The sequence below is a fragment of the Malaclemys terrapin genome, chromosome 1 (genome assembly GCF_027887155.1).
Source record: "Malaclemys terrapin pileata isolate rMalTer1 chromosome 1, rMalTer1.hap1, whole genome shotgun sequence".
Classification (NCBI taxonomy): Eukaryota; Metazoa; Chordata; order Testudines; family Emydidae; genus Malaclemys; species Malaclemys terrapin.
In genome coordinates this window covers 306,698,685-306,725,274 of record NC_071505.1, presented here as the reverse complement: position 1 = coordinate 306,725,274, position 26,590 = coordinate 306,698,685, and the positions used below count along the sequence as shown (strand labels likewise).

The 26,590-nt window shown below is 46.0% G+C and overlaps 1 protein-coding gene across 2 annotated transcripts in view; it reads left to right on the top strand.

The window, feature by feature from the left end:
* Positions 1-26,590, top strand: part of MTUS2 (microtubule associated scaffold protein 2) — a 289,486-nt gene that overhangs the window by 208,270 nt on the left and 54,626 nt on the right. For both annotated transcript variants that reach the window (XM_054015375.1, XM_054015376.1), the window contains exon 7: positions 22,412-22,478. In XM_054015375.1, coding sequence (XP_053871350.1) covers positions 22,412-22,478 — 67 coding nt within the window. The remainder of the gene's footprint in view (positions 1-22,411; positions 22,479-26,590) is intronic.

Sequence of the window (26,590 nt, the reverse complement as noted above, 5' to 3'; positions counted from 1 at the left end):
ATGACTAATATTTCAGCACCTTCCCCGTTGTATCTGAGCACTTTCTGTCTCCAATAAACCAGCTTTTCATCTACTTTTAGCCTGTAAAATGCTGGAAAATAACTATTTCTTCAGATCCAGGGGCAGGGGGAGAATCTTTTTCCCCAAACAATTTTAATCATCAGTTGCAGAATGAAAGAGTTTGGGGGATCATTTACCATCTTCCCCTTGCTATTGCATTTAGTTAAGTTAAAAGGTCCTGCTGGTATAACTCACTGTCTCTCCTAAATTACTGTTGCAGTCCCAGAGGACAGGAATGTTAATAGCACAACTCTTCTCGTGAGAATCCATCAATCCATGAACAGAGGCATTGTATATTAGGGATTTTTGCAGCACTGTAGTTGCACAGATGTAGCTACACTGCTGCAAATTCTCAGTGTAGATGAGTTGCTCCAGTATCAACCAGGGCTTGAAACTGGGGGTAAGTTACACCAATCCAAGCCATGCTTTAAGCAACATTCAAGGGTTTGCATTGGTTTGGCTACACTGGTGCAAACATCCCTAATATAGACAAGCTCTTGAAGAAGGCTATTCGCTTTTTTCTGACAAGCAAGCTTAGTCAAGAATAAATAACCACTGGAACAATTTACCAAGGGATGTGGTCGATTCTCCATCACTGACAATTTTTAAATCAAGGTTGGGTGCTTTTCTAAAAGATCTGCTCTAGGAATTGTTTTGGGTAAGTTCTATGGTCTGTGTTATATAGGTCAGACTAGATGATCACAATGGTCCCTTCTGGCTTTGGAATCGATGAATCTAGGAAAGCTTCAATTTGACCTCAGATTTCCTGGATGCAATTTTGTATCTACATTCAGAATGGATTGTATTTGCAAATTTTAGCAGTTAGATGTCCAAATGCTGGATTTGGAGGCATAGATCCAAGTGGTTGGGTCACCTAAGTACTATTATTTGTGCCCTCAATTATTGTAGGTGCAAATCTGAAGGGAAATTGTCTTGCAGGAGTAAAAGTGTTGTTACATCAAGAAAATCGCATTCTTTTTTTTAGTCATACATTTAGTCATACACTTTCAGAAAGCAAGAGCAAATTAATAAAATGTCGAGGAGTCCGGTGGCACCTTAAAGACTGATTAATTTATTTTGGGATAAGCTTTCATGGGTAAAAAGCCCACTTCTTCAGATGCACAAAAGCTTATGACAAAAACTCTGAAGAGATTTTTCGGATTGAGTAAGATCATGTTTCAGACCTGTGCTCTCAACATCAAACAGACCTCGGCAAATTAAAAATGTTGAAAATACCATTAAGAGTTGGTTACAGTCCCCAGGCTCACACCTGATTTTTACAGGATACTTCAAAACCCCACACGACAACAATTTGAACATCAGCCTTAATTCTGCTGTTGTCCGATAAATTGCTCTTGCCTAATAGGTTGCATAAACACAAATAATTTGACAAAGACCACCTGCATATCCCCACGCCTCACATCACACATAACTGGAGTTGCTATGAAAAGCCGGCTAGAAAGACATTAGGGTAAAGAGAAATCAGGATTCCATACAATCACTTTTCCATGATCACAGGAAGTAGGCATTGCTGGAACTCAATCTTTCCTGTCATGTTTATTATCCTTATCAGTAATTACAACCTTCTGCACACAAGAAACCTTCTAAATAAACTCCAAAATCTCCCACTCTTAATATATGGTTTGAATAACAGCTTCATTCTACCCAGACTGCAGCTTCCTTAGCCAACAACAAGCTTCCACCCCCTGCTAAAGGTGGTGCTGGTGGGCCATCATGGAACACTAGTGCCATAATCTTCAAATGTGGATCCCTCAGGTTAGTCACTTAACTAAGTGGTCTGATTTTGACATGAGCTTGAGCACTCACAATTTTCCCTAAAGTTAATGAGAGCTGGGGATGATTAATAAATATGAAAATCAGCCCTCCCCCTCTCTTCCACCCAGCTCTAGGTGCCTACATGTGGATTAAGATGCCTAACATTAAGCACCCAGGTTTGGCCTATATTTTATTTATTCAAAGCACCCACAGTGTGCCAGGATGCATTGACATAGCAGATACAATGCAACAAGTGGGAGCGATCAACAACAAGCGAGGAAATGAGAGGATGGGCAGATGAGAGATACAGCAATAAGGTCACAGTATTATTTAGTAGCCATGTATATGTCCCATTCAAACTGTGTTCCACTCCCTTAATTCTGTGTTGCCTTAACTACTGCAGCCCCCTGCTCTCTGACCTCCCTCTCTGCCATCTTACTCCATGCCCTCCAAAAGAGTGCCTCCAAAATCCTTTTCCTTTCCTGCCATGTGTCATCCCCCTCCTTGAATGTGTGTGCTGGTTTCCCCTCTTCTAAACAGCAAGGTCAAGCTCCTCCTCTTCATCTTCAAGATGCTCTACAGTTCCGCTCCAATTCGCATCTCCGCCCTTATCCTCTCCGATATTCTTCCGGTTTTCTTCAGTCTTCTTGAGCATCACTGCTAACCTCTCCCTTTGTCTCCTTCCCAGTTTTATTTGTTCATCAACATGACCCCTAAACATGGAATAGCTTCCTAGGTAACATATCCCAGGACCATATGCTCTCCTTCCAAACAACTCCTTAAGCCCATGTGTTCCCCGAGGCATTCCACCTTTATGCTTCGTTTTATTGTTCTTTACTGCACTTGAAACAGCTTGTGTCCTTGGACGATTATCCATTCAGCACAGGTTTAATATTTATTTGATATACTTCTGTGCAACTCAGTGTACACGTACAGTGCATAATAAAAGTTTAATAATAATACACGGTTCATATAAGGAAACCCCTGCTCAGTGACATAGATATTGCACCAGGATACTACCTTTATTTCCTTTCAGATGGGGTGTATTTAGTGAGTCTGTTCCCAGTGGTATCACCTCTGCAGTGAGCTGTCTCTTGTCTTCTATTCAGGCTATTTGCTCTCCCTCCCAGCAGCAGAGAGTTTACTAAAACTCACTTGAGCTCAGACTGGCACTTTGAGGAAGTTCATGAAAGGCACAATCTGTCTCCTGTGGATATTAGCCAGCATCCATGAGGTGGAGAAGACCTTGTGTACCGGCTTATGATTAGTAGCCCAAAGGTTATTATATATATTCCTCTTGTTAGAAAAAGGATTGGCCACAGCTCTGCCAGCACAGAAAGGGGAAATTATCCTACATAGCAACATAGTCTGATTTTCCTCTTGCACTAGTGTAAATAAAGAGTAACCCCACTGAAGTCAATGGAGTTACCCATTGTAAATCTGGTGTGAGTTAAATGAGAATCAGGCCTCCAGGATATTACATTTTAGGGGCCATTGCATAAATAGACCAGCTATGAACATACTCTTTATGTAACAGAAGCACAAAACAATAATGAGTGATAGACAGCACACATTATCCCTCATCTGTCTAATCTGGGGTTTCTTGCAAGTTCCGAAGTATCTGGCGCTGGCCAAAGTCTGAGACTGGCCACTGGACTAGATGGACCATAGGTTTGATCTAATCTGACAATTCCTATGTTCCTATATTGATCTGATTGGTTTGTAGCCACTATCAGGTTAAGCAGCAAGTCCTGTTTCTCTCCCTCCAGTGAGATGTGATGTGGGCACAGTCCATGGTCTTCACAGGGCAGGGGAATGTGTTCAGCAAAGTACACCCTGCCTGTTTCTTCAGTAAAACTGTTAAAAGAGTCTGGAGCAGGGGGCTCCTCATGATTGTGCCCAATGTTTGTCTTGTCAGCAACTAAAAATAAAGACCCAGGGTGGTGCATGAAAAGCAGCAAGCACCAGCAAAGACCTTCAGCCTACCGAAAACATCACTGCTGAGATTATTGTCCCCTTCCATCATTCTGACCTCATCAACCCTCCCCAAATACTTGTGCTTGCTTCCTCTTTCCTTTCACCTTAAGTTCAAACTCATCATCCTCACTTTAAAGCGCTACACATCTCAGCTTCTGCCTACAATTCTGCAATGATTTTTTCCTACTCCCTTCTCACTACCTTGCCCCTCTATTCTGTCTCTCAACTACTCCCATAGCGTCAGTTCCCAATAGCTTTACTCATGCTAAGTGGTATCCTACTCCTCCAATCAGAGGTGCTGGAACAATTTGTATAGTGGGGGTGCTGAGAGCCATTGAACCAAACTGGAAACCCTGTATATGATAGCACCCCTAGTTCCAACACATATGCCTCTAATAGTCCCATTGATGTAATGGGGCCCACTGGAGGAGTAAGGCACTACTCCTCTAAGGTTATCATAATTTGGTCCTTAATCATCTTCTTCCACTCCCTGCTTCATACTTTCACTCATGCGTCCCGCCCCCACCTCCCTCAATGCTTGGAACAGCCTCCTATTCGTTGCTCATCAGATGTCCTCCCTTTCCTTGTTCAGAGCCTTCCCTAAGGCTTGTGGTTCTACTCTGACAAGAGATTCTTTTAAGAACAGATCATCAGACAAACACCTGTCAGGATAGTTATTACATAGTCCTGCCTTGAGTGCAGGGGACTGGACCAGATGACCTCTCGAGGTCCCTTCCAATCCTACACTTCTATGATTCTATAAGGATGCTCACACACCCAGTCCTGTGCCCTGAGCACTGGACCACATAGTTTTATTTTCAGACGGATTAAAAGGGAGCATTACTCTGACTAGTAGGACAGGATTATCTCTGACTTTGTCCAGAGCTGCGGTGTGGGGACTTCTGGAGAGAGAGACTGCTTCTTTCTTCTGGTTCATGGTGGAAGAGGACTAAAAGACTGTAACCTGAACAATGCCTGTGTTTTATCAGTGGCCAGAACCTTGGTCCTGAGCCTCCCTCCCCTCTCCTGAACTTTGTGAAAACTTGGCGTTATTTGAATCTTGGCTTGACAGATTGCTTTTGTTTTTGTCTTTCTGTTTGTCTTTTCTTTTATGTTTGTACAGCACCATAAGGCTTCTGTGCTAGCTGTAGCCTCTAGGCATTACCGTAGTACAACTAGTGCAGTTTGCTGAGATGCAAACTGTTTGGCTCATATTACTAACACGCCGGGAAGGCCCTGCTTTTTCCTTGGAGCTGTTATTGTAGCAGTTATTTTATTGCACATTTGTAAAATTTTGTTTCCAATTAAGATTTTCACTGGCAGTGTCAGATGTCTGCACCATTTGTCCTTTTATGTTGCTTACAGACCTTTTACATGTTTATTCAATGCTCCAGTTGCATATGAAGAATTATAATAAAGAACAGTCCCTATCAAACCTCAGCTCCATCTCCAATATGTCATGTGGACTGAAGAAGCTGTTTACTTAAGAGTACCATGAATGGGGGATAGAGCCTTCTGCTCTAGAAGAGAGGAAGGATGGTTTTGTGGAGAAGGCACTGGAATGGGACTCTGGGCAACTGGCTTCTCTTCCTGCCTTTGAGGCAGATTTTCATAGATTCCTGGAATCTAAGGCTAGAAGGAACCACTGTGATCATCTAGTCTGACCTCCTTTTAGTTCAGGCCGTAGGACTTCACCAAAATAAATCCTTGAGCAGATCTGTTAGAAAAACATCCCTGCTTGATTTAAAATTTGTCGGTGATGGACTTTCGTGTGTGCCACTGGACAAGGCACCTCATCTCTCTGTGCCTCCATTCCCCATCTGTGGAATGAGGATAAGGGTATGTCTACACAGAAAAGAAAAACCCACAGCAAGCTGACTAGGGCTTGTGGGGCTCGGGCTGCAGGGCTGTTTCATTGCTGTATAGACTTCTGGACTCAGGCTGGAGCCCAAGGCCCTCCCACCCCACCAAATCCTAGAGCCCAGGCTGCAGCCCGAACCCAGAAGTCTACACAGCAAAGAAACAGCCCGCAGCTCGAGCCCCGTAAGCCTGAGTCAGCTGGCACGGGGCAGCCATGGGGGTCTAGTTGCTGTGTAGACATACCCTTACTGTACATTATACAGGTATTGTAAGGATAAATTCATTCATGTTTGTTAGGCACCTCAATATTATGGTGATGAAGGCCCTAGGAAACTTTCAAGTACATAAATAATAAAACATGTTCTTATATAGGAAATGGCACCATCTGATGCAGACTTAAGAGAAGAGACACATATCATAGTTCTCGCACTTTTTGTGTTCTTTCTAAAAAAATAAATCTAGAGCATAAGAATATTTTAAGTAGGAGAGTTAAGTGTTTCTTGCATGGAAATCCTGTAAATAAAATAGCCTCACAGTTACAGGACTTTTATGTAAAGATCCTCCGCAAAACTGTAAAATATATGGTATGTTCTGTACTATTTTTAATCTTCTGAATCTCTGCTGCAGTATTTTTAAATCCAGTAGAGCTGTTTGCAGAGCATCCATTATCTCTGTGGAGAGCACATTAGCTTTTGAACTTGCTCAGACTATAAATCATTCCGTTTGAAGGGGACCATAGGCCAGATCATCAGCTGGGGTAAATTGGCCTAGATCCAATCTGGCCTTGTGTGTTTCACGCATTGCTTTCACAATACCCTTGGTACCTATTTAAAATGTTTGGGGCACAAATCCTGTGGACCTTACTTATGCCAAACTCCCACTGATTTCATCCTAGAGAGATTATTGTGGTCTGATCTTGCACAATTGAAGTCCAAGAGAATTTTGCCATTGACTTCAATGGGAGAAGAGCAGATCCATAAGTTTATTTCGTAACTGACAATGAGTTGTGCTTTGGATTTACATTTATATAGACCTAGAGGCAGAAGCATGTAAAAAGAAATGGGAAAAGCTATCTTGTGTGTATGGATAAAATTTACAAACCATAGTTAAAAACAACAAAATACAACACTGACCTAAAATTAAGAGATATCGGACTTTATGTTTATAATGAAATACTGCGATAATGTTGTCTGTAGAAGGTGTTTTAGGGAATGTTTTACAAATAAAGCAAGGAGATGTTGGTTTAAGGCCTGATCTTGCAAGGTGCAGAGCTCCACTTCTGAGTGGACTGGAAATTCATAATAACAGGCTTCTCATGGTCTTTCCACCAAGGCCTGTATTCCTTTGGGCTGAAAAGATCATGAGAATGGGTTTTTTGAGGATATTTTAGAGGGATGGACGAATAACCTGATCACTAGATGATGTTCACATTCTGAGGTTTAATTGATTGGATGATACTCTAGGGTGTTTGAAATCAGAAACGTTTGGAATAATTATGGAATAATTTAGAATATATTAGTAGAATATATAGAATTTAGAACAATAACATCCTCCATTGGAGGATCTCAAAGCATTTTACAAACAGATGATTAAACCTTACTAATCATCTCTCCCAGATTAGCTTAGACCAAGATCAAATGAAATGTATTGGAACTGACCCTTAAGTAAGAGCTGTATTGGGCCTGAGTGGAGGAAAGAATTGATTCCGTCAATGCGGGAATGAATTAATGCTCACAATGCCTCTTTACCATTAGAAAACGTTGTTTATAGAGTAAGCTCCTCTGGGACATTGAGAAAATATAGAAGACCTTCTTGGGGCTTTAATTACCCTGAGGTTCAACCTGAGAGAGGCTGAGCAGATTCAGCTTCCACTGAAGTCAGTAGGTTTCAGAGCATCAGTGCCATGCAGAACTGGAGCATTAGTTTGCATGGTAAGTGACAATATTTTGGTGCTTTTTCATTATTTTCAATATATAATGTTTTTATGATGTTCCATCTTATCTTTGTTGCTGTTCTAGCATCCCAAACTTTTGTGAGAGGGGCTTTATTATCCTTACATTACCAATGGGGAAACTGAGGCACAGAGCCTGTAAGTGACTTGTTCAAGCTCACACAGGGAGTTTGGGGCAGAGAACCCAGATTCTCCTGATTCTTATTCCTCTGGGCCTTTTTTCTGCAAGACTCTCCTTTCAGCCCTTACTATCAGTCTTGTATTGGATCTGCCAGCATGGACCCCTATTTGAGGCAGTCTTGGCAGAGAGACACATGCAGTTTGGGTGCGTACAAGCAGCAAGTGGGAACAGAATGCGCAGCAAGTATTGGTGGTGGTGAGGACACAGGCAGGTGGAGTTCAGCACATAGGTTGGAATTCACCCCGGGACAGAGGAGCAACCCAAGGTCTTTGCCCAAATTAAGTCTTAACTCTCAATTTATCATCAGGGTTTAAGTGGTGCATAGGCCTTCACTAATTCTCTGCACTTAGGTGAACATCATAAGTAGAGAAAATACATCACTAAATCAGAGTGACTAAAAAATGGGAGGTACTTCACTTCCGCATCAAGGGAGGTTAGGGGAGATATTAGAAGAAACTTTCTCTCTATCAGAATAGTTAAGCTCTGGAATAAACTTTTAAGGGAGGTTGTGGAATCCGTATCATTGTAGGTTTGTAAGAACAGGTTGGACAAACACCTGTCAGGGATGGTCCAGGATTACTTGTTCCTGCCTCAGCACAGGGGACTGGACTAGATGACCTCTCGAGGTCCCGTCCAGCCCTATATTTCCATGACTCTATGAAAAGCAGATAAAGAGGAGAACTGAGGGTTTGGGGTTTTTTTATTGTGAATGTCAGTCAGGGTGATCTAAACATTATAATCTTAATGGCCAAGTCTCTCACACAATTTTTGTGGAAATTTGACCTCAGCAGGATTTTTTTCTTCTCCAGCACTGAGACCAGCAATCTGGCTCCAGTCCCCAAATCGAGTGAACAATGACTGCAAAATCCCCAACTGCCTAGATAGGACACTAGATGGGGAGGGCTCTGAGTTACTACAGGGAATTCTTTCTTTTGGCTGATGGGTCTTGCCCACATGCTCAGGGTCTAACTGATCACCATATTTGGGGTTGGGAAGGAATTTTCCCCAAGGTCAGATTGGCAGAGACCTGGGATGTTTTTCGCCTGGGGCACGGGTCAGTTGCAGGTTTAAACCAGTGTAAATGGTGGAGTCTCTGTAACTTGAAGTCTTTAAATCAAGAGTTGAGGACTTCAGTCACTCAGCCAGAGGTTACGGGTCTATTTCGGGAGTGGGCAAGGTTCTGTGGCCTGCGATGTGCAGGAGGTCAGACTAGATGATCATGATGGTGCCTTCTAACCTTAAAGTCTATGAGTCAAATCACAGATTTGGGGGGCTGGGGCTGTGTCTACACTACAAGCTAGGGATGTGATTCCCCTGCTGGTGTGCACATACTCGGCCAGCTGTGCTGAGTACAAACCCCGCTGACACCAGTGGATATGTGCTCAGTGTGGTTCAACCGTGCCTCCAAAGCGTCTATCCCCACTACCATGCTTACACTGCTATTTATATTTGCGCCAGCTCAATGATAGCTAGCATGAGTATTGTACCCAAGCAGGGGAATCATACCCCTAGCTTGTATTGTAGACATAGTCTGAGTCATGTGGCAGAGTCTAAATCCTCCCGCTGAGGATGAAATACTTTCACAAGAGTAAGGCATTGCCCTCTAACCTTACCCTGTTCCTCCTGAATATCCAGCAGCTAAATAATTTCCAGGTGCTACGTGGAAACCTTTGATTCTCTGAACAGGGTTGTTAAAACTCAAGGCCACAGAGTGGGATTATTCCTTTATTTTTCAAATTCACCCATCCCTGATAGTCTGACACTTTGCTCCAGCCCTCACTGGACCCAGGAAGAACAGAGGTTCACAGAAATGAAAGCTAATATGGACCAGGGAGTTATCTGAACCTTTAGATTTGGTTTGGCTCAAATTTTGACCAAAGGTTCTTTGTTGGTTCCTCTTTTATCCAAGACACTTCACACATCCCTGACCAGACTAAAAACAAAACACTGTGCCAGAACTGAACTATGCTCAGGCCCACCGACGGGGGGACCATGGGGGTAAAGGGGGCAATTGCCCAGGGGCCTGGGCGATTTAAAAGGGCCCGGGGAGCCCCCGGCTGGGAGTTCTGGGCCCTTTTAAATCGCCCAGTTGGGCTGCAGGGCGCCTAGGCACACAAGACCACTCTGGGCTCCGCGCTTTGGGGGGCCCCGCGGGCCAGCATGGGCGATCCCAGAAGTGACATATTCGTCACTTCTGCCCCAGGCTCTGCCCCCCCCCAGGGGATGGCCCTGGCCCTGGGGCCTGGAATTTCTGCCGTGGTGCCTGGCTATGCTAGCATGACACTTAAGTAGCTCCCCCACAGTGAAAGTTGCCCTGGGTTAATTGAAGGCCAGTATAAATGTTTTGTATGTTTGATTGGTTTGAGATTAGGCTTGTGGAAAAATAATGCACTTAACTTTTCTGTTTCTACTCCTTTAACATTCACAGTACAAATGTTTCCTAAAATAGGGAAGGGGTTGGGTGTGACTCAACAGGCTCTCTTGTCTATTTTCAGCATTATAAAAAACCAAAGGTCTATTCTATAGATAGATAGATATAGGGTCTCTGAAGAGGACTCTCCTATAAATAGCTGCCCATTTAAGGTATTTCAGTAGAAGGATGCTTGGAGGCTACAAAGCCTTTTATAAACACAGGGTTAATTATACAAGCACTCTAACAGATTACACTATCCAGCCACAAGCAGTCACAGACTCAATTATGTATTTAGCGTAAAAATCTCATCTAACACCAGTAATTAACTAAATAAAAATTCACAAGCAGTCACAGACTCAATTATGTATTTAGTGTAAAAATCTCATCTAACACCAGTAACTAACTAACTAAATAAATGAAAATTCACCAGGGCCGCCCAGAGGATTCAGGGGGCCTGGGGTCTTCCGCGGCGAGGGCCCCCGCCGCCGAATTGCCGCCGAAGACCCGGCACTTCGGCGGCGGGTCCCGGGGTGGAAGCCCCCCCACCCCCGCCGTGGGTTTTCAGGGCACTTCGGCGGTGGGTCCCGGAGTGAAAGGATCCCCCGCCGCCGAATTGCCGCCGAAGATCCGGAGAGGAAGACGCTCCGGGGGCCCGGGCCCTGCGAGAGTTTTCCGGGGCCCCCGGAGCAAGTGAAGGATCCTGCTCCGGGGCCCCTAAAACTCTTGTGGGGGCCCCTGCGGGGCCTGGGGCCTAGGGCAAATTGCCCCACTTGCCCCCCCTCCCCCCCGGGCAGCCCTGAAATTCACAGTCTACAAATATAAAAAGTAGCAATTAGAGTTTCAGGTTTGGGCTAGGAATTCTGAAAGGCAGAAAAAGGCAAACCAAACACATTCATACCATAATAATAATACTTAGCGCTTATATATCATGTTCCATCCCTCAGTCTCTCAAATGCTTTACAAAGGAGAGAAGTTAATATTATTCCCATTCTATAGATGCAGAGAGTGAGGCACACAGAAGTGAAGTCACTTACTCAAGATCACCAGGGCGAGATTTACACTTTGGAGTCCCCCTCCCCACCACCTGTGGCTCAGAGCTCCAGGGGGCCCCGCCACTTGGAAGCAGCCCAGAGCTGCAGGATACCCCCACCATCCGCAGCAGCTCAGAGTTCCTAACCACCACGAGCGGCAGGGGTACCCTGCCACTTTTAAATTTAGGCACCCCACCGCCCAGCACCCCTCCGCCCACAGACCCCCACTGCCCAGCGTCCCCTGCCCCCTCACTGCCTAGAGTCACCCCACAAACTGTCTCTCCAGAGACCCACTTTCCCAAGCCCTGCCTCCTGGCCCTGCTGAGAGGTGATGCTATCCGCCAGGCTGAGCGAAGAGTGCTCCAGCAGGACTGCATGGGGCTATCTCCCCCTCAGCTGGCCCCACCCCCTGCCGGGACCAGCAACATTCGAATTTTTAGGTGCCTCTAGAATGCCTGCTGTGCCTAATGAGAAATCTGGCCCTGAAGATCACACTGCAAGTCAGTCTCAGAGTCAGGAACAGAACCCAGGTCTCCCAATCCCAAGTCAAGGTCCTATACACTGCATCATGCTACCCCCACAGAGGGCTTAGTGATTAAAGCAATTGATTGGGAGTCAAAAAGTCTTTTGTTCCTATTGCTGCTGTTGACTTGCTGTCAGTGTGTCACTGAGCATAGCACAACAGTGTGCCTCAGTTTACTCATCCATAAAACAAGGCAAATAGTTAGGGTGGCCAACTTTCTAATCGCATACAACCAAACACCACTGTCCCGCCCCTTCCCTGAGGCCCCGCCCCTGCCCCCTTCTCCGAGGCCCCACCCCGCTCACTCTCCCCCACCCTCACTCACTTTCACCGGGCTGCGGCAGAGGGTTGGGGTGCAGGAGGGGCTGAGGACTCCAGCTGGGGGTTCAGGCTCTGGGGTGAGGCTGGGGATGAGGGGTTTGGGGTGCAGGAGGGGGCTCCTGGCTGGGACTGGGGGTTAGGGTGCGGGGAGGGGTGAGGGCTCCAGCTAGGCGTGTGGACTCTGGTGTTTGGCCAGGGATGAGGGGGCAGGGGGTTGGGGTGTTGGGGAGGTGCAGAGTGCAGGCTCCGGGAGGGAGTTTGGGTGCAGGAAGGGACTCCGGGCTGGGGCAGGGGGTTGGTGTGTGGGAGCGGGTTTGGGCTGCAGGGTCCCGGCAGTGCTTACCATGGCTCCTGGGAAGCAACTGCCAGGTCCCTGCAGCCCCTAGACTCATGGGCGACCAGGGAGGCACCGCGCGCTGCCCTCGCACCCACAGGCACCGCCCCCACAGCTCCCATTGGTCGCGGTTCCCAGCCAGTGGGAACTGTGGAGCTGGCCCTCAGGGCAGGGGTAGCGCGCAAAGCCTCCCTGGCTGCCCATTGGTTTAGGGGCTTAAGGGACCTGGCGGTCGCTTCCAGGAGCCACACAGAGCTAGGGCAGGCAGGGAGCCTGCCTTAGCCCTGGGCCCCTGCTGCACCGCTGACTGGACTTTTAATGACCGTTTGGTGAGCCGCTGGGGTCCCTTTTCAACCGGGCAGTCCGATCTAAAAACGGATGCCTGGCAACCCTACAAATAGTGCTTCCCTCTGGCACAGGGATGTTGTAAGAAATAATGAATGTTTATAAAGCATTTGGAGATGTTTGGATTAAAGGCAGTATATAATTGCACGGTATTATTATTATCATAGTAAATAACTCAATGTAACTTTGGGGACCAGGACAATAAAGACCCACCTTTTATGGGAACACGGATCCTCAGCTAGATTCCACTGTATTTTGTGCTTACTCTGTTAAGTTTCAAAATCTTTTTCCTTGTTTGCTTTGCTTGTATACATTCATGTTATCGTGTTCTTCGTTACGGTCTTTTGTGGACAAACATGTCAGATAAACCAGAACATAATGCTGAAGAGGCTTGAGCAGGGCAAGCTGATGGCCATTGGTTTGCAGGGAAGAGAGTCTGGCTGTCCTCGGAGGGCGATGAAATCCGTAAATGCTCTATTATTGCATCTCTATTGATCTGCCTCACTCTGAACCTTCTAGTGGCAAAGTGACTCTCCCTCCTTACATCAGGGTGCTGACAGGCTGCTCACCCTCTGCTTGCTCCGCCTCCTCTTCCTACCCCTCCTTCTTCTGGATTCCTGAAGTTATTAAGAGAAATAAGGTAGCTGAGGGGACCACATGCAAGTTGTGGCAGCCTGCAGCAGTACGCACCTGCCTTTTGTGACATTACTGCTGCCTGGGAATTTCACTCTGAATGAAGCCGGTTTCCTTTTCAGCAAGCCTGCCAGGATGGGCCAGTGCTGCTGCAAGCTTTATTACTGCCTTCAGTGCCTGGACAAGACGGTACTTTGCATCTTCCTTTTTATGCTTCATTGAAAGGGCAGAGAGCTAGCCGTTACGCTGATTAAATCTGTGCTCCTTCCTCTAGCTAATGTAGGTAATGTGCCTGGGGTGACTAAGAGGGGTGTAATGCTCATCTTATTTAGAATGTGCTGACTTCTCATTCATTAGTATCACATCAAACCATTGGTTTCACATACACTGCAGTGCCTTACATAATTTTATCCTGCAGTCTCAAAGTGACAATTGCATTTTCATAAAAACAATAAGGTACCAGGGACATGGGCTCTAGTTACAATTGCCTTGATTTGTTGTTATGATTTTCATACATTTTTCATAGACCCGCGGAGCTCGAGTTATGCAGGATCCCTGCATGGAGTTTTAAAGTTAGCTTTTCACTTGCAGAGATTATTCATTCTCATGCTGTCCTAAGATTTTACCTCTCTATTGTTCCTCCTTTTCTGACATTATATAATCCATTAGAAAAGAAACAAAGCAAACTATACATCTTCCTTTGTGAGGGTGAATCTGTACACAAACAAAACCTTGAACACTGAACTGAACTGTGTTACATGTGTCAATACCAAGAGCAATATCATAGCCACAGGTAGTTAGAGGATAGCATGTGGGAGAGAATTTGTATGTCAGTTCTAATACATAGCTCGTCATGCTATTCTTTTGGACACTCGCCTAGATTTTTGAGCATATACAGAACAGGAAGCGAATGTACATACGATTTTAATTTGCTTAATAGAAAAGATCTTGGCAGGAACACTTGCTGGTGCAGTATATTTAATAAAAGGCTGGATTTTTGCAAGATCCGTATAATAGGTCTAATGAAAAGCTCTCCCTGCCTCCCATTTATTTAATATATGTTCAAATATAGCTTGAGGTATGTTGCCAGCCAGGTTAAGGAAAATATATGGTTTAATATAAAACTCATTAAAATATAGTCACTGGGGAACATCCTGGTGATCAGTTTTGCTTGGAAACTTTAACCTAAGGGGAATTGTGGGGGGAGGTTGCCTGCTATCTACTATGATTGAAATGGCACTTTTAAAGTCACCCCTTTTTGGAAAGGAAGATAGTCGATCATTATGAACATCGGTTGCAATGGGATTTCGTTATTGCGCCTGCAAGAATCAGCTGAAATGTTTATTGCGGTAAGAGTATTATGAATGTGTATGCTTGCCCTTCCAATGATAATATAAGGCCTTGCTCCAAGTGACTGTGAACCAAGCACAACGGTGACTAAGCACCATTTCCACACCAAAACATTCTGAAATATTTTCAAAGCAATAGGTGCAGAGAGGTAACGTGAAACAGTAGCTATAATAACAAATGCTATAGAGCATCTGTATGCAACTCATGTTTGTACTATGTGTAGTTCAAATGGAAGAAATGCTCAGGGCAATATTACATGTATGGTTATAACTTGGAATATAACACACCAAAAGCATCCTTATTAAAGACCTTGTGGCAGAAGGGAGTATGGTCTGAGGAAAGAGCACAGACAGGGTGTCAGGACTCCTGTATTCTGTTCCCAGCTGCTGCTGACATCCCAAGTAGCACCTGGCAATTCTCTACACCTCTCTCTGGCTAATTTTACCCATCCGTAAAGTGGGAATAATAATATTTACCTACCTGACAAGATACCGTGAGGTTTAATCATTAGTATTTCTCTGAGATCCTCAGAGAAGAGGGACTCCGGGGCAAATCCCTTTGGAAGTCAACACTTCTGCCTGAATAAGGACTAAGGGTCACAGGATACAGACCAATATTGGTGAATATAATAATGATTATTATTACTCTACTTTACATCTACATCTTGACCCTATTTTTAGTTTGCACTATTCCATAATATGTGCAATGTAACCATGTGCATTACTTCATAGGATGTGGCAGCAAATGCTTCTGAGCAATAAAAATACAATTATCAAAACCAAAAATCACACTTGATAAGGCGGCGATGGAATCAAAGGCTGGTTACATGGAGAGCTTGATTCTCCAGTGTGTCTCTTCAGCTTTACCTTGGTGTAACTCTGTTAAAATCAGTGCAATTACACTGGTGTAAAACAGGCTCCATAAGCTTTGGTCCCAATCCTGTCTGCCTTAATGAGGCAAATTTCCAGTTGCCCAGTGTCTCATTTCATTGTCCCTGGTGTATCCCTTTGTCTGTAATACCAAGGCATTTTTAAAATGCCCAGTCACCATGGTACCTGTATGCAGAATGAAGCTTGCAAGTCACTTAACCAGAGATGATGGCACAACTTATCACTGTGATTAGCTGCTGTTATTTATTTGGATTAATTGCTTTTTCTTTTTTGTGACTTTGTTGGAGTTACATTGGTGTAAATCCAGAGTAAGTGAGGACAGAATCTGGGCAAAGGACGTTTTGATTGAGTGAGGTGTGTACAATCAGGCTCATAGTTTTATTCCTTTCTCATTTAGTAGAAATGGAAACACTGTAAGATGTGGCACTGGCTTCACTGGGAGTTGAGCCTTTTTACACTGGAGCTGAATTTGGCCCTCAGCCACTGTCACCTAGGGCTGGATTCAAACTGGTGACCTGGAGAAGAAAAGGCTCTAGATCCCTTTAATCCCTTGAGCCCTCTAGTCATAAAGCTTGATTATTAAGGCTCAGGGCTAGGGAGCATGATTGTTCCTTTGTCTTCTGTTACATATTCTTTGTTGCTATAAATATTAATGGAGTGGATTAATTCGGTGGTCTGTCATGTTCATTTTGATTCTTACACATTTATTTTGGCAGATGTTAGCTTTTGTTTTGGGGAGTTATGTAAAAATAGTGATGTTTTTGACACTAGACCCAAATGAACCTCAGCACAGAATTTGATGATGCTGTGTTTTCTCATCGGATTCAGTTTGGCTTTGCAGTCATGTTTTGTTTAACTAGAATCCCTGATTTGCTGGTTTTATTTACCAGAATTGAAGTAGTGGCTCTGAGTAGAGTTGTGTTGATGAAGATGAAGAGAGGCTTTTTCATTTCATATTAGTGTAGTATTTACACTGGTCTCACAAATACCTACAGTCCAAACACATAATGTACCACCAACAAAGCAAATTAAGATAATAGAACATGTCAGGGATTTGTGAGTTCACTGCACATCCAGGATATTCTTGGTCGTTACAAAGATTAGCTAATGTCATACCTATCTCCTCTGTCAGAGAGAGAAATCAAAGGCGAATCGCTAAACCATCAGTTTAAGGCTCTGAAATCAATGGCTATTTCTCAAGGATGTTTATAAAGAATTGGAAAATTGAATGTATGTGGCATTGTTCTAATAAAGAGAAAAAAACTTTTTCAAAGAGGGATTATTTTAAAATATTTGGCACTGAATTTAATCTATACATTTCACATCCTGCAAACTGCAAGACGAGATCCAGGAAGACAGTCAGAAATCTCTGGCCAATAAATAAACTGGGCTATTACTGACAGCGCAGGGCCCAGGGGATGCTAAGTGTGGTAGCACTGTGGTCTTCATTTGGGTGAACCCAGTGTCCAATTACTGCCCATCTTCTGTACTCAGAGAGCATAGCACATTCAGAGAAAACATTCTGTTATTCTGGAGAGAGTAATCAATATATCAGTCATTTCCAAGGCTAGGATAAGCCTTTTAATAGGAATAGTGTGGGCAAACAACACAACTAGTTTTAAGATGGAGTTTGATAAATTCATGAACAGGATTATATGATGGGGTTGCCTGTGATAGCAGGGGTCTGGACTTGATGACTGAAGAGGTCCCTTTGAGTCCTATGTCCTCTGTTCCTAGCACTCTAGTAGCAGTAGGCATCTTTCAATCTCAAGAGACTACGGGTATGTGCCCCTGAGCGGTAAAGAATTTACTCAGTTGGTGTTATGGCAGCTGTGCCTGAAGGGACCCACTCGAGAGAGACAATCTCTGCCGTATCTGTGACGTTTAAAGGTGATGTTTTGACCCTTTGGGCTCTGCCTTCTGTGAGCTCTTTTCCCCCCGCTAAGCTGGACGGCTTCCTCTCTTAACTCCGGAGACCTTTGTTAAGCTCTTGTTTCCAAAGGCTGCAGTCTTGAGTGTGATCTTCCCAGTTTTCCACATCCATGTCCATTTCTTTGACGTATCGCTTGCACACATTCTTGAAACGCAATTCTGGGCGTCCTTTGGGTCTTTTTTCAGATGCCAATTGGCTGTAGAGGATGTCCTTTGGGATGTGCCCATCATTCATTCCGCACACATGCCCAAGCCAGTGGAGGCCTCTCTGTTTGAGGAGTGTTTGCACACTGGGTGTGCTGGCCTGCTTGAGCACCTCAGTGTTGGTGACTCTGTCCCTCCAGGGGATTCCAAAGATTTGACAAAGGCAACACATACGAAAGCTGCTGAACCTCTTTTCCTGATGAGAGTATAAGGGCCATGTCTCACTCCCATACAAAAGTGTGCTGATAACACATGCACGATACACACAGATCTTTGTGTGTTCTGTCAGTTTGCTATTTTGCTAGACCCTCTTGTTCAGTCTAGACATTGTTGTGGCGACTTTTCCAGTGAAAGGTTGACTGCGATAGGGGATCCCAAGTATGTGAACTCATTCACCACTTCAAGTTACAAGTTAGCATAAAATGATCCTATGAAGAGAGCTTATACATTCATTCATGCTGGGTTTCATCACGGGATTTTTTTTTTTACTTTAACTGTAAGATAAATAATTTGGCAGAAATTTGCTGAGGTTCCATTTTTAACAGTCTCTCTCTTTTTTTTTTTTTTTTTTTTTTTTTTTTTGCAAAGATGTGATAATTATTTACTTGTTTTTCAGTGTCTTCATTTAAGTAGAATAATAACAAGTGTCTGTCTGACTTTGGTATGTATGTATGTGTTTGAAATTGGTTTATGTAGTGCTTCCCTGCATTAAATAGATTTTGTTTGAAGAGGTGAGAGCTGGTGAGACGAGTGAGTGCTGCCCAGCTGCAGCAGTGTACCTGGCAATAAAATAGCCGATGTACCCCTTGCACTCTGCCTGCAGCCCCTTCCCCCCTCCCAGTTCTTTTACATCTCTATTGACTGTATCACCTCTAAAATGCTTCTTAAAATGACCCCACTGTGTTAGTCAACTAGTATTGGCTAATGCTGTGATGTTCGGCATAAAGGGGATCCTCTTCAGGGCTGCTGCTTTGGGAAACAGCTCTCAAGATTGCCAGTATGCTGTCACCAACAGAGAGCGCTTGGCGGAAGCAGAGGAGCGTTGAACATACCCATACATTTCTCAACCAGTTCAGCTCACCTCTTTGCATGTTTTATTCAACAAAACTTTGCACGCTGCCTAGTGTAGTGGGGTCTCCAGTCCTGACTGAGGCCTCTAGGCATTACTGCAAAACAAATATCATGTAATAATGCTGATGGGTTTACTAGTTACTATAGTAAACAACAGTGGTGAAGTGGTAAATAAAACTACCCCCTCCCTGCCCAGGGGCCGCAGGGACGTGCAGGCTCCTTCCGGGAGCGTCGCAGAGCCAGGGCAGGTAGGAAGCCTGTTCCCCGGCATGCTGGGAGGCAGGGGGAGGAGTTGAGGGAGGGGGAGGAATTTGTCAGCTGGGCCCGTGGACCCCCTGGAGTACCCTCAGGGACCCCCAGGGGTCCGCAGACCCCAGTTTGAGAAACGCTGCCCTATGGCGTAAACTGACCTTAACAGCTGTAGAAGCTTAGCCAGTAAATATTGTCATTTCATTCACATAGTGTTTAGAACATTTTTTTTAAGTAGGACACAGCCCAAGTCTGATGCAGGATGTAGGCAAGGCAGGTCACAAATCTCAACTCACTTGGTCTCCCCGCTGCCAGAAACCTTCACTAATCCCCAGCGTAGGATGCCCAATGCCACCTGCTTACCTGCTGCTGGTTCCCAACCCAAAAACTGAGGAACTAACTAGAAGAGGAGGAGGAAGGTTGGCTTGGAACATACACCAGTTGGTGTGTGAAAGCACTGGTTGGAAGCCGAAGTGGGTGATAACAGCCTGGCAGCAGTGAATAGACAGGTGGATGTGGTCACAGTATCACACTCACCGACTAATGGTTGGAACATATTTGACAACAGATATATAATATATTCTGATAAAATGGACCTTCTAATTCTTGATGATTGTTTGGTTGGATATTTTGTGACATCGCCTTCACATTTACTAAGAGTTTAAACCAGCTGATTTATTTAAATTAAGGCCATTTTACACTACTGTAGTCAAGTAAAAAGGACCTTTAAGTGGGTGTAAATATAAATCACTCCCACTTGGAGGCCCCTCCACACTGCCAGAGTGGTGAAAAGTGACCTAAGTGTGAATGGGAATCAGGCCCAGGGACCGTGGTGCTCTGCAGTTCTGTGGCAGTGAAAGGGGGCTGCAGAATCACCCATGACTAGGGTTACCATACGTCCTCTTTTTCCCGGACATGTCCGGCTTTTCGGCAGTCAAACCCCCGTCCGGGGGGAATTGCCAAAAAGCCGAACATGTCCGGGAAAATGGCGGCTCTGCTCCTCCCCTGACTCTTCGGCTCTATTTAAGAGCCGAGCTGCCCGAGCGCTATGGGCTTCAGGCAGCTTCCTGGCCTCCGGACCCCAGCCGCCGGCCGGGCACTTCCCCTCCCGGGCTTCGGCGGCGCAGGGTCCGGAGGCACGGGGGCTGCCCGAAGCCGGTAGCGCTCGGGCAGCTCGGCTCTTAAACAGAGCCGAAGAGTCGGGGAGGAGCAGAGCCGCCGCGGCTGGAGGCTCTGCTCCTCTTCGGCTCTGTTTAAGAGCCGGGCTGCCCAAGCGCTATAGGCTTCGGCCAGCCCCCGTGCCTCCGGACCCTGTGCCGCCGGAGCCCGGGAGGGGAAGTGCCCGGCTGGGGGCGCAGGGTCCGGAGGCATAGGGGCTGCCCAAAGCCCGAGCGCTACCAGCTTCACGGTTTGCCAGGCAGCCTCCAGACCCTGCGCCCCCGGCTGGGCGCTTCCCCTCCCGGGCTCCAGCTGCGCTGGGGAAGCGCCGGCCGGGGGCGCAGGGTCTGGGGGCTGCCCGGCAAACCGTGAAGCCGGTAGCGCTGGAGCAGCCCTTTCCCCATGGCTGGGAGTGGGAGGGAGGAGGGCGGAGTTAGGGCGGGGAAGGAGCGGAGTTGGGGCGGGGCTAGGGGTGGGGAAATGGGCAGGGTCAGGGCCCGTGGAGGGTCCTCTTTTTTTATTTATTAGATATGGTAACCCTACTCATGACCACAGTCTGCTCCCAGCCATAAAATAGTGCATTTAACATTATTTCTAGCTCTTTTCTAAGACTATAAATGATTTGTGTGTGTGTGTGTATGTACATATAGTTTCTACTCTAAAATATGGCCTAGATTTTAGAACACTACATATATCCCTTTTTTTTTTTCAAAATGCTTGCTACACTTCATCCAAGATGGCCTAAAACCAGTCAAATGGTGTTGTGTCATAGAGACAGGCACCGGGTGGGAGAGGCTGTGCTGAGACATGCCCATTACAGAAGCAATGTGAAAGCAGAACACACAGGAGCACAGGAAGGTTGCAGAGGGGATGTGCTCACTGCAGGCTAAAGAAGAAACAACAGGGACAGGAAGGGGAGTCTATTAATCTTTTTTTTTTTTTTACTGTATTTCTGCCCTTTTTATAAAACACTTCTTCTTTAGTTCTTAATTTTATCTTTTTTATCATTTATTTTTGTTAAATTAACTGTTGGACTGCAGGGAAATAAAAATAGTTTACAGAATCACTAGCTTTCTGCCATATGTTTCATAATGCCTGCTGCTGAACTGGTCCTTAAAGTGCCTGGATTCCCTTCAGTCCTGCGTGCTGCTGACCAGTTTACTTGCTGGGATTCCTTTCCATTGAATTTGCTGCTACCTTGCATGTTGCCTTGACTATGATTTTTCTGTAGTGCCTTTTAAAGACTCTGGTTCTTTCCTTACCGGGGGCATATTTATAGTAGCTTGATTTAGTTTTCCTAATTATTGGGGATGTTCCCAGTAGGATATGTTCCTTTGTCTCCTCCCTAATGTATCACAGAATATATTCCAATTTAAAAGTGGCTTTGTGTGCATGCTGTTAGTCTGGGATCACTTGTACTAAATCACTCTCCTGTGGATTTCCCTGCAGCTAGCTTTCTCTCGTGATTCATTCAGCTCTTATGAAATATCTGCTACCCAAATCCTTACTCTTTAGTAGAGACATCTTAGTATTGCCAGTATCAATATGTTTTATATTCTTCTGGCTAAATGTCTGTCTGAATTCTTTATTATATGTTAAAAGAATTCAGAGGTTCCTTTTTTGAGGTGGTATTTTTTCTTCTGGTCTAATTAAAATGTACCATGTCCATACATAAAGCTGGAAATATAGAATTGAAAGTCAGGTTATTACTGGTATTTGCGAGTGTACTGTATGCATACTATGTACAGAATGCTGTATATTAATATACACAATCAGATTTATGTGTATTTTGCTCTATCTAGCTCTAGCTGTATTGCTATATGCAGGGACACAAACATGTTTGTGTATGTTAATATCATTAACACCCTTTTGTATGTGCTGTCCACACAAACTGGAACCCAGACATGCACCAACACTGACTTGCAAATACAGAGGTGTGTGTAAATATAATATTGTATTCCTTAGTCTACTGTGAAACATGATTGTGTCAATGCTGGCTTCCACAGTTGGTTTTAAAAGAGAATTAGTTCATAATGATTACAAAACTAGATCTGAAGAATTTACCTAATCTGGTTTAATAAATAAACATGTGAGAGTGCTTATCTGGGATAAATCGAGGGACTATACATATCCTTTTATTTTTTTTTAACAGAATGAAAGTGCCCTTGTGAAAGAAAAGGAGCTATCAGTCGAGCTTGCAAACATCAGGGATGAAGTTGGTAAGTAGGGCTTTGGATACTAACAATGTGAAAAATGTCCTTTCTCACATGTAACAAAAGCAGTTATTCCTTGTCGTGTGGTACAAGGAAACCCGCAGAGCTGTAATAAAGTATCTTACTAAGCCCAGTGGTGAATTTTTGTGGCTTTGCAGGGAACAATAATTTTACCTCATTGTTGTTGTGGAGACAGGTTCATAACCGTACACACTGGAGCTAATCATGCATTATCTTTACTATTCACAGACGGTGATCTATAAATCTGTATCCTCTGTTCTAACAGCATCTGAACATGCCACCCAGCTCAGAAAGCCTTCAGATGTGGCAGTGCACGGTTAGCTAGGAATTCATTACTTTGGTTGTGTGAGTTTACACGTACTGCACCCTGGTTACAAACAGAAAAGCACCAAGATCAAAACCCAAAATCAGTGTTTTACAAAAACTAACATTTAGTAAATCGGTTATAATCTCTCCGTGCCTAGAAAGGCAGGGACTAACTCAACTGGTGCCACTCATCCCATTTATTGTATGTACATCTGGGTGAGCACATTTCCCTTTTTTTTTCTGTTCTGAAAGCTGATCAGAAAGGCAGTGACCATTAGACCATTGATTGCATCTCTAGGGAGAGGAAAACGGGCCCTACTCAGGGCCCAGATATCAGGCTGAATTCTTTGTACCTGAATCTTCCCAGCATAGATGGAGTGTGTTATGCTTACCATAGAGCAAAAAGCAATTAACGGGCTGGGGAGGTGCGTGAGGGGGGGCGGGGACTGCTGAACATGTATCAATGAAAGCATGGCTGTACAGCTTCCACACTACTCCTGCCTAATGGCAAGACTAAGGCCAAAGAGGGGAGCAGGGAGCTAAGAGCCTCATTAACTTGGTTGCATTTGATATGAAGGTTGCATTTTAAAATGGTTCATAAAGGGTTAATAAGTGATCAATAGGTGTTTTATATAAATTGTTATAGAGTCCGATAGAGTAACTGATTGCTTATAATCATCGATAACCCATACTCCAACATGCTTATAACATATAGTAACCCTATATAAACAGAATCTTAATATGAAGTGTTATTATTAGCTTGATCAGGCTTTTGATTAAGTAAATAGAAATATCCTATCTCCCAGAACTGGAAGGGACCTTGAAAAGTCATCGAGTCCAGCCCCCTGCCTTCACTAGCAGGACAAAGTACTGATTTTTGCCCCAGATCCCTAAGTGGCCCCTTCAAGGCTTGAATTCACAACTGTAGGTTTAGCAGGCCAATGCTCAAACCACTGAGCTATCCATGTCTCCCCAGACCCTGCTATCCTGTGTCCCCCACACCTGATTCCTTTTTAACCCACACTCTGGAGAGTCAGACTAGTTGTGAGACACCCACTCAGTGCAGAAGACTTTACTTCGGGCTTAACTTTATTTGCCTTCTTCCATTTTTAAAAACCCTTACACCACCCTTCCCTGACACTTGTGCTGGAGATCAATAACCTGGGCTCCCTGCTGTGCCCCTCAAAGGGATTTGCATTACCCAGACTGTGATAGTGCTTCGCTGCTCCATCCCCACAGAATGGTCCACCGGGGGCCGAGATCACATTTGCAATATCACTTTTATCTCTGTTTTCATCTCTACTGTGTTCTCCCCTTCCCCTCCCAAAGGAATTGCCGCAGTGCTTTTGCTTTTCAGGCAGGGAGGGAACATTTGAAGGGCTCTGCTCTGGTCGAAGACCTATTCCTTGTTTTCAAGTTCTGTGTATCACTAACAGTCTGGCTTTGATCCTGCCTGTCTCTGAGTCTGACAAGCGCACAGTAGGGAACACAAGGTTGTTGCACTCCAATGCATTTGTAGGCGCAGAGAAGAAGAAGCACTGGCTAGGGCCAGATTCTACTTCCAGTTACTCCAGCTTTATGCCAGTGTAAATCCACTGAAATCAATAGAGCTCCTTCCACATTTACACCAGTGTTGCTAGGAGCCAAAGGTGTAAACTACTGTACACAGTCTAGAGGTCACACTGCAGCACTCTCAATAATGCAGGATCAGGTTCCTCTTTGCTTCCTGCCCTACTCATCACTATTTACCTGGCACTTATATACACAACAATAGACACCTTTGCTGTGCAGGATCCAGTCCCAGCCGAGGAACATAGGCAGCTGTTTTAGGTGCTTGCCCAAGGAAATAAAATGCACCTGAAATGGTCTCTGCTCCTAGGCTGGGGGGAGGGATAGCTCAGTGTTTGAGCATTGGCCTGCTAAATCCAAGGTTATGAATTCAGTCCTTGAGGGGGCCATTTAGGGATCTGGAGCAAAAATCTGCCTGGGGATTGGTCCTCCTTGGAGCAGGTGGTTGGACTAGATGACCTCCTGAGGTCCCTTCCAACCCTGATATTCTGTGATTGATTCTCAGCTATAGCCCAGAGCACCAGCTGCAGGGTTTTCCCTAGACCCTACACACACCCTGAATTTCCCCAATTGGCAGTGTTGCCCATTTAGTTGTTGGTTGGAAATTTGAATTGAATTTCAAAGCATACACAGTATATGAGAAAATACTTGTACCTGAGAAAGCAGAATGGGTTTGAAAAGTATGAACAAAGACTAGCTTCCTCATACAGCTGTTATTTATGACAATGTCGGCACATTCGTTTCGTTTCCGCAATGTTGGCCTACTTTATCATTTAAAATTATGATTTGTAAGCAAGGTCTGAATGAGCTCTGCCCTGACAACTAGTGATGAGCCAGGGGAGGGGGAAAGGCTTCAGGACCAGACTGTATTTACATGAACACACCTACTCTGCCTAGGTATCCAGCAGACAGAGCTTTGCTGCCCAATTGATCAATTTTGGCTGATGCTGAGTTACAAATCACTGAAGTATTAAATGTGGGGGTCATGACATGTTGCTATCCTTATTGTATGAGTAAAGGGCAGCAGAACTGTACTTAGCCTGACTGAATGAGGGGGGTCTCCCTCAGTGCTTAATTCGTGCTAGGGCTTGCCAGCAGGGCCGGTGCAACTACTAGGCAAACTAGGCGGTCGCCTAGGGCGCCAAGTGTTTGGGGGCGCCAAAAAGCGGCGAGCCCCAGCCATGGAGGGGCCAGCGTGGCGCAGGGTGGTCAGCAGCCCTGCAAAGGTGGCAGTGCCACTAGCAGGGAGCAGCCGCGCCCCCCACCCCTCCTGCCCACGCTGCGGCCTGGAGCCCCCACCGCTCCTGCAGGCTGCAGCAGATGCATGTGGGCGGCAGTCCCCATGCACCCCCCCGGCTTCCCCCTTGCTGCACTCGGGCTCTGCAGCTCCCGGGCATGTGAGCCGCTGCTGCCGCCTGGGCGCAGGGTCCTGAGCCTGGTCCCAGGAGCCACAGAGCCCGAGCGCGGTGAAGGGGGAGCTGGGAGGGTGCACGGAAGCTGCTGCCCGCATGTATCCGCTGCAGGAGTCCCCCGGGGGCGGGGGGGCCGCAGGCTGCAGCCCGGGCAGGCGCACCCCCCGGTTCTCCCCTCACTGCACTCGGGTTCTGCGGCTCCCCGGGGTGTGAGCTGCCGCTGCCGCCACTGCCCCCGCTGGAGGGCTCTGGCGATCTGTGGGGGCAGAGGCGGTGGGCAGCATCCAAGCGCGCAGCCGCCTCCTCCCCAGGCTCCAACTTCCCCGACTCCTGCCGCTCTCCAGCCTGTGCGCTCCCAGCCAGGCGCTTCCCCAGCGCAGCAGCAGCCAGAGCTGGGGGGGCGGGAAGTTGCTTCGGGCCTCGCGGTTCAGGGAGCCAGGAAAGTTGGAGCCCGGGGAGGAGGCGGCTGCGCACTCGGATGTCTCCCATCGCCTCTGTCCCCCGCAGATCGCTGGAGCCCTCCGGGAGGGGCAGTGGCAGCGGGCAGCATCCGAGCGCACAGCCTCCTCCTCCACTGGCTCCAACTTTCCTGGCTCCCACTGCTCTCCAGCCCGTGCGCCCCCGGCCGTGCGCTTCCCCTATGCAGCAGCAGCGGAGCTGGGGGAGGGGAGAGGGGAAGTTGCTTCGGTCCCTGTGGTTCAGGGAGCCGGGAAAGTTGGAGCCCAGGGAGGAGGCGTCTGCGCGCTCGGATGCCGCCCGCTGTCTCTGTCCCCCTCAGATTGCCAGAACCCGGCGTTGGCTCCTGCCCTG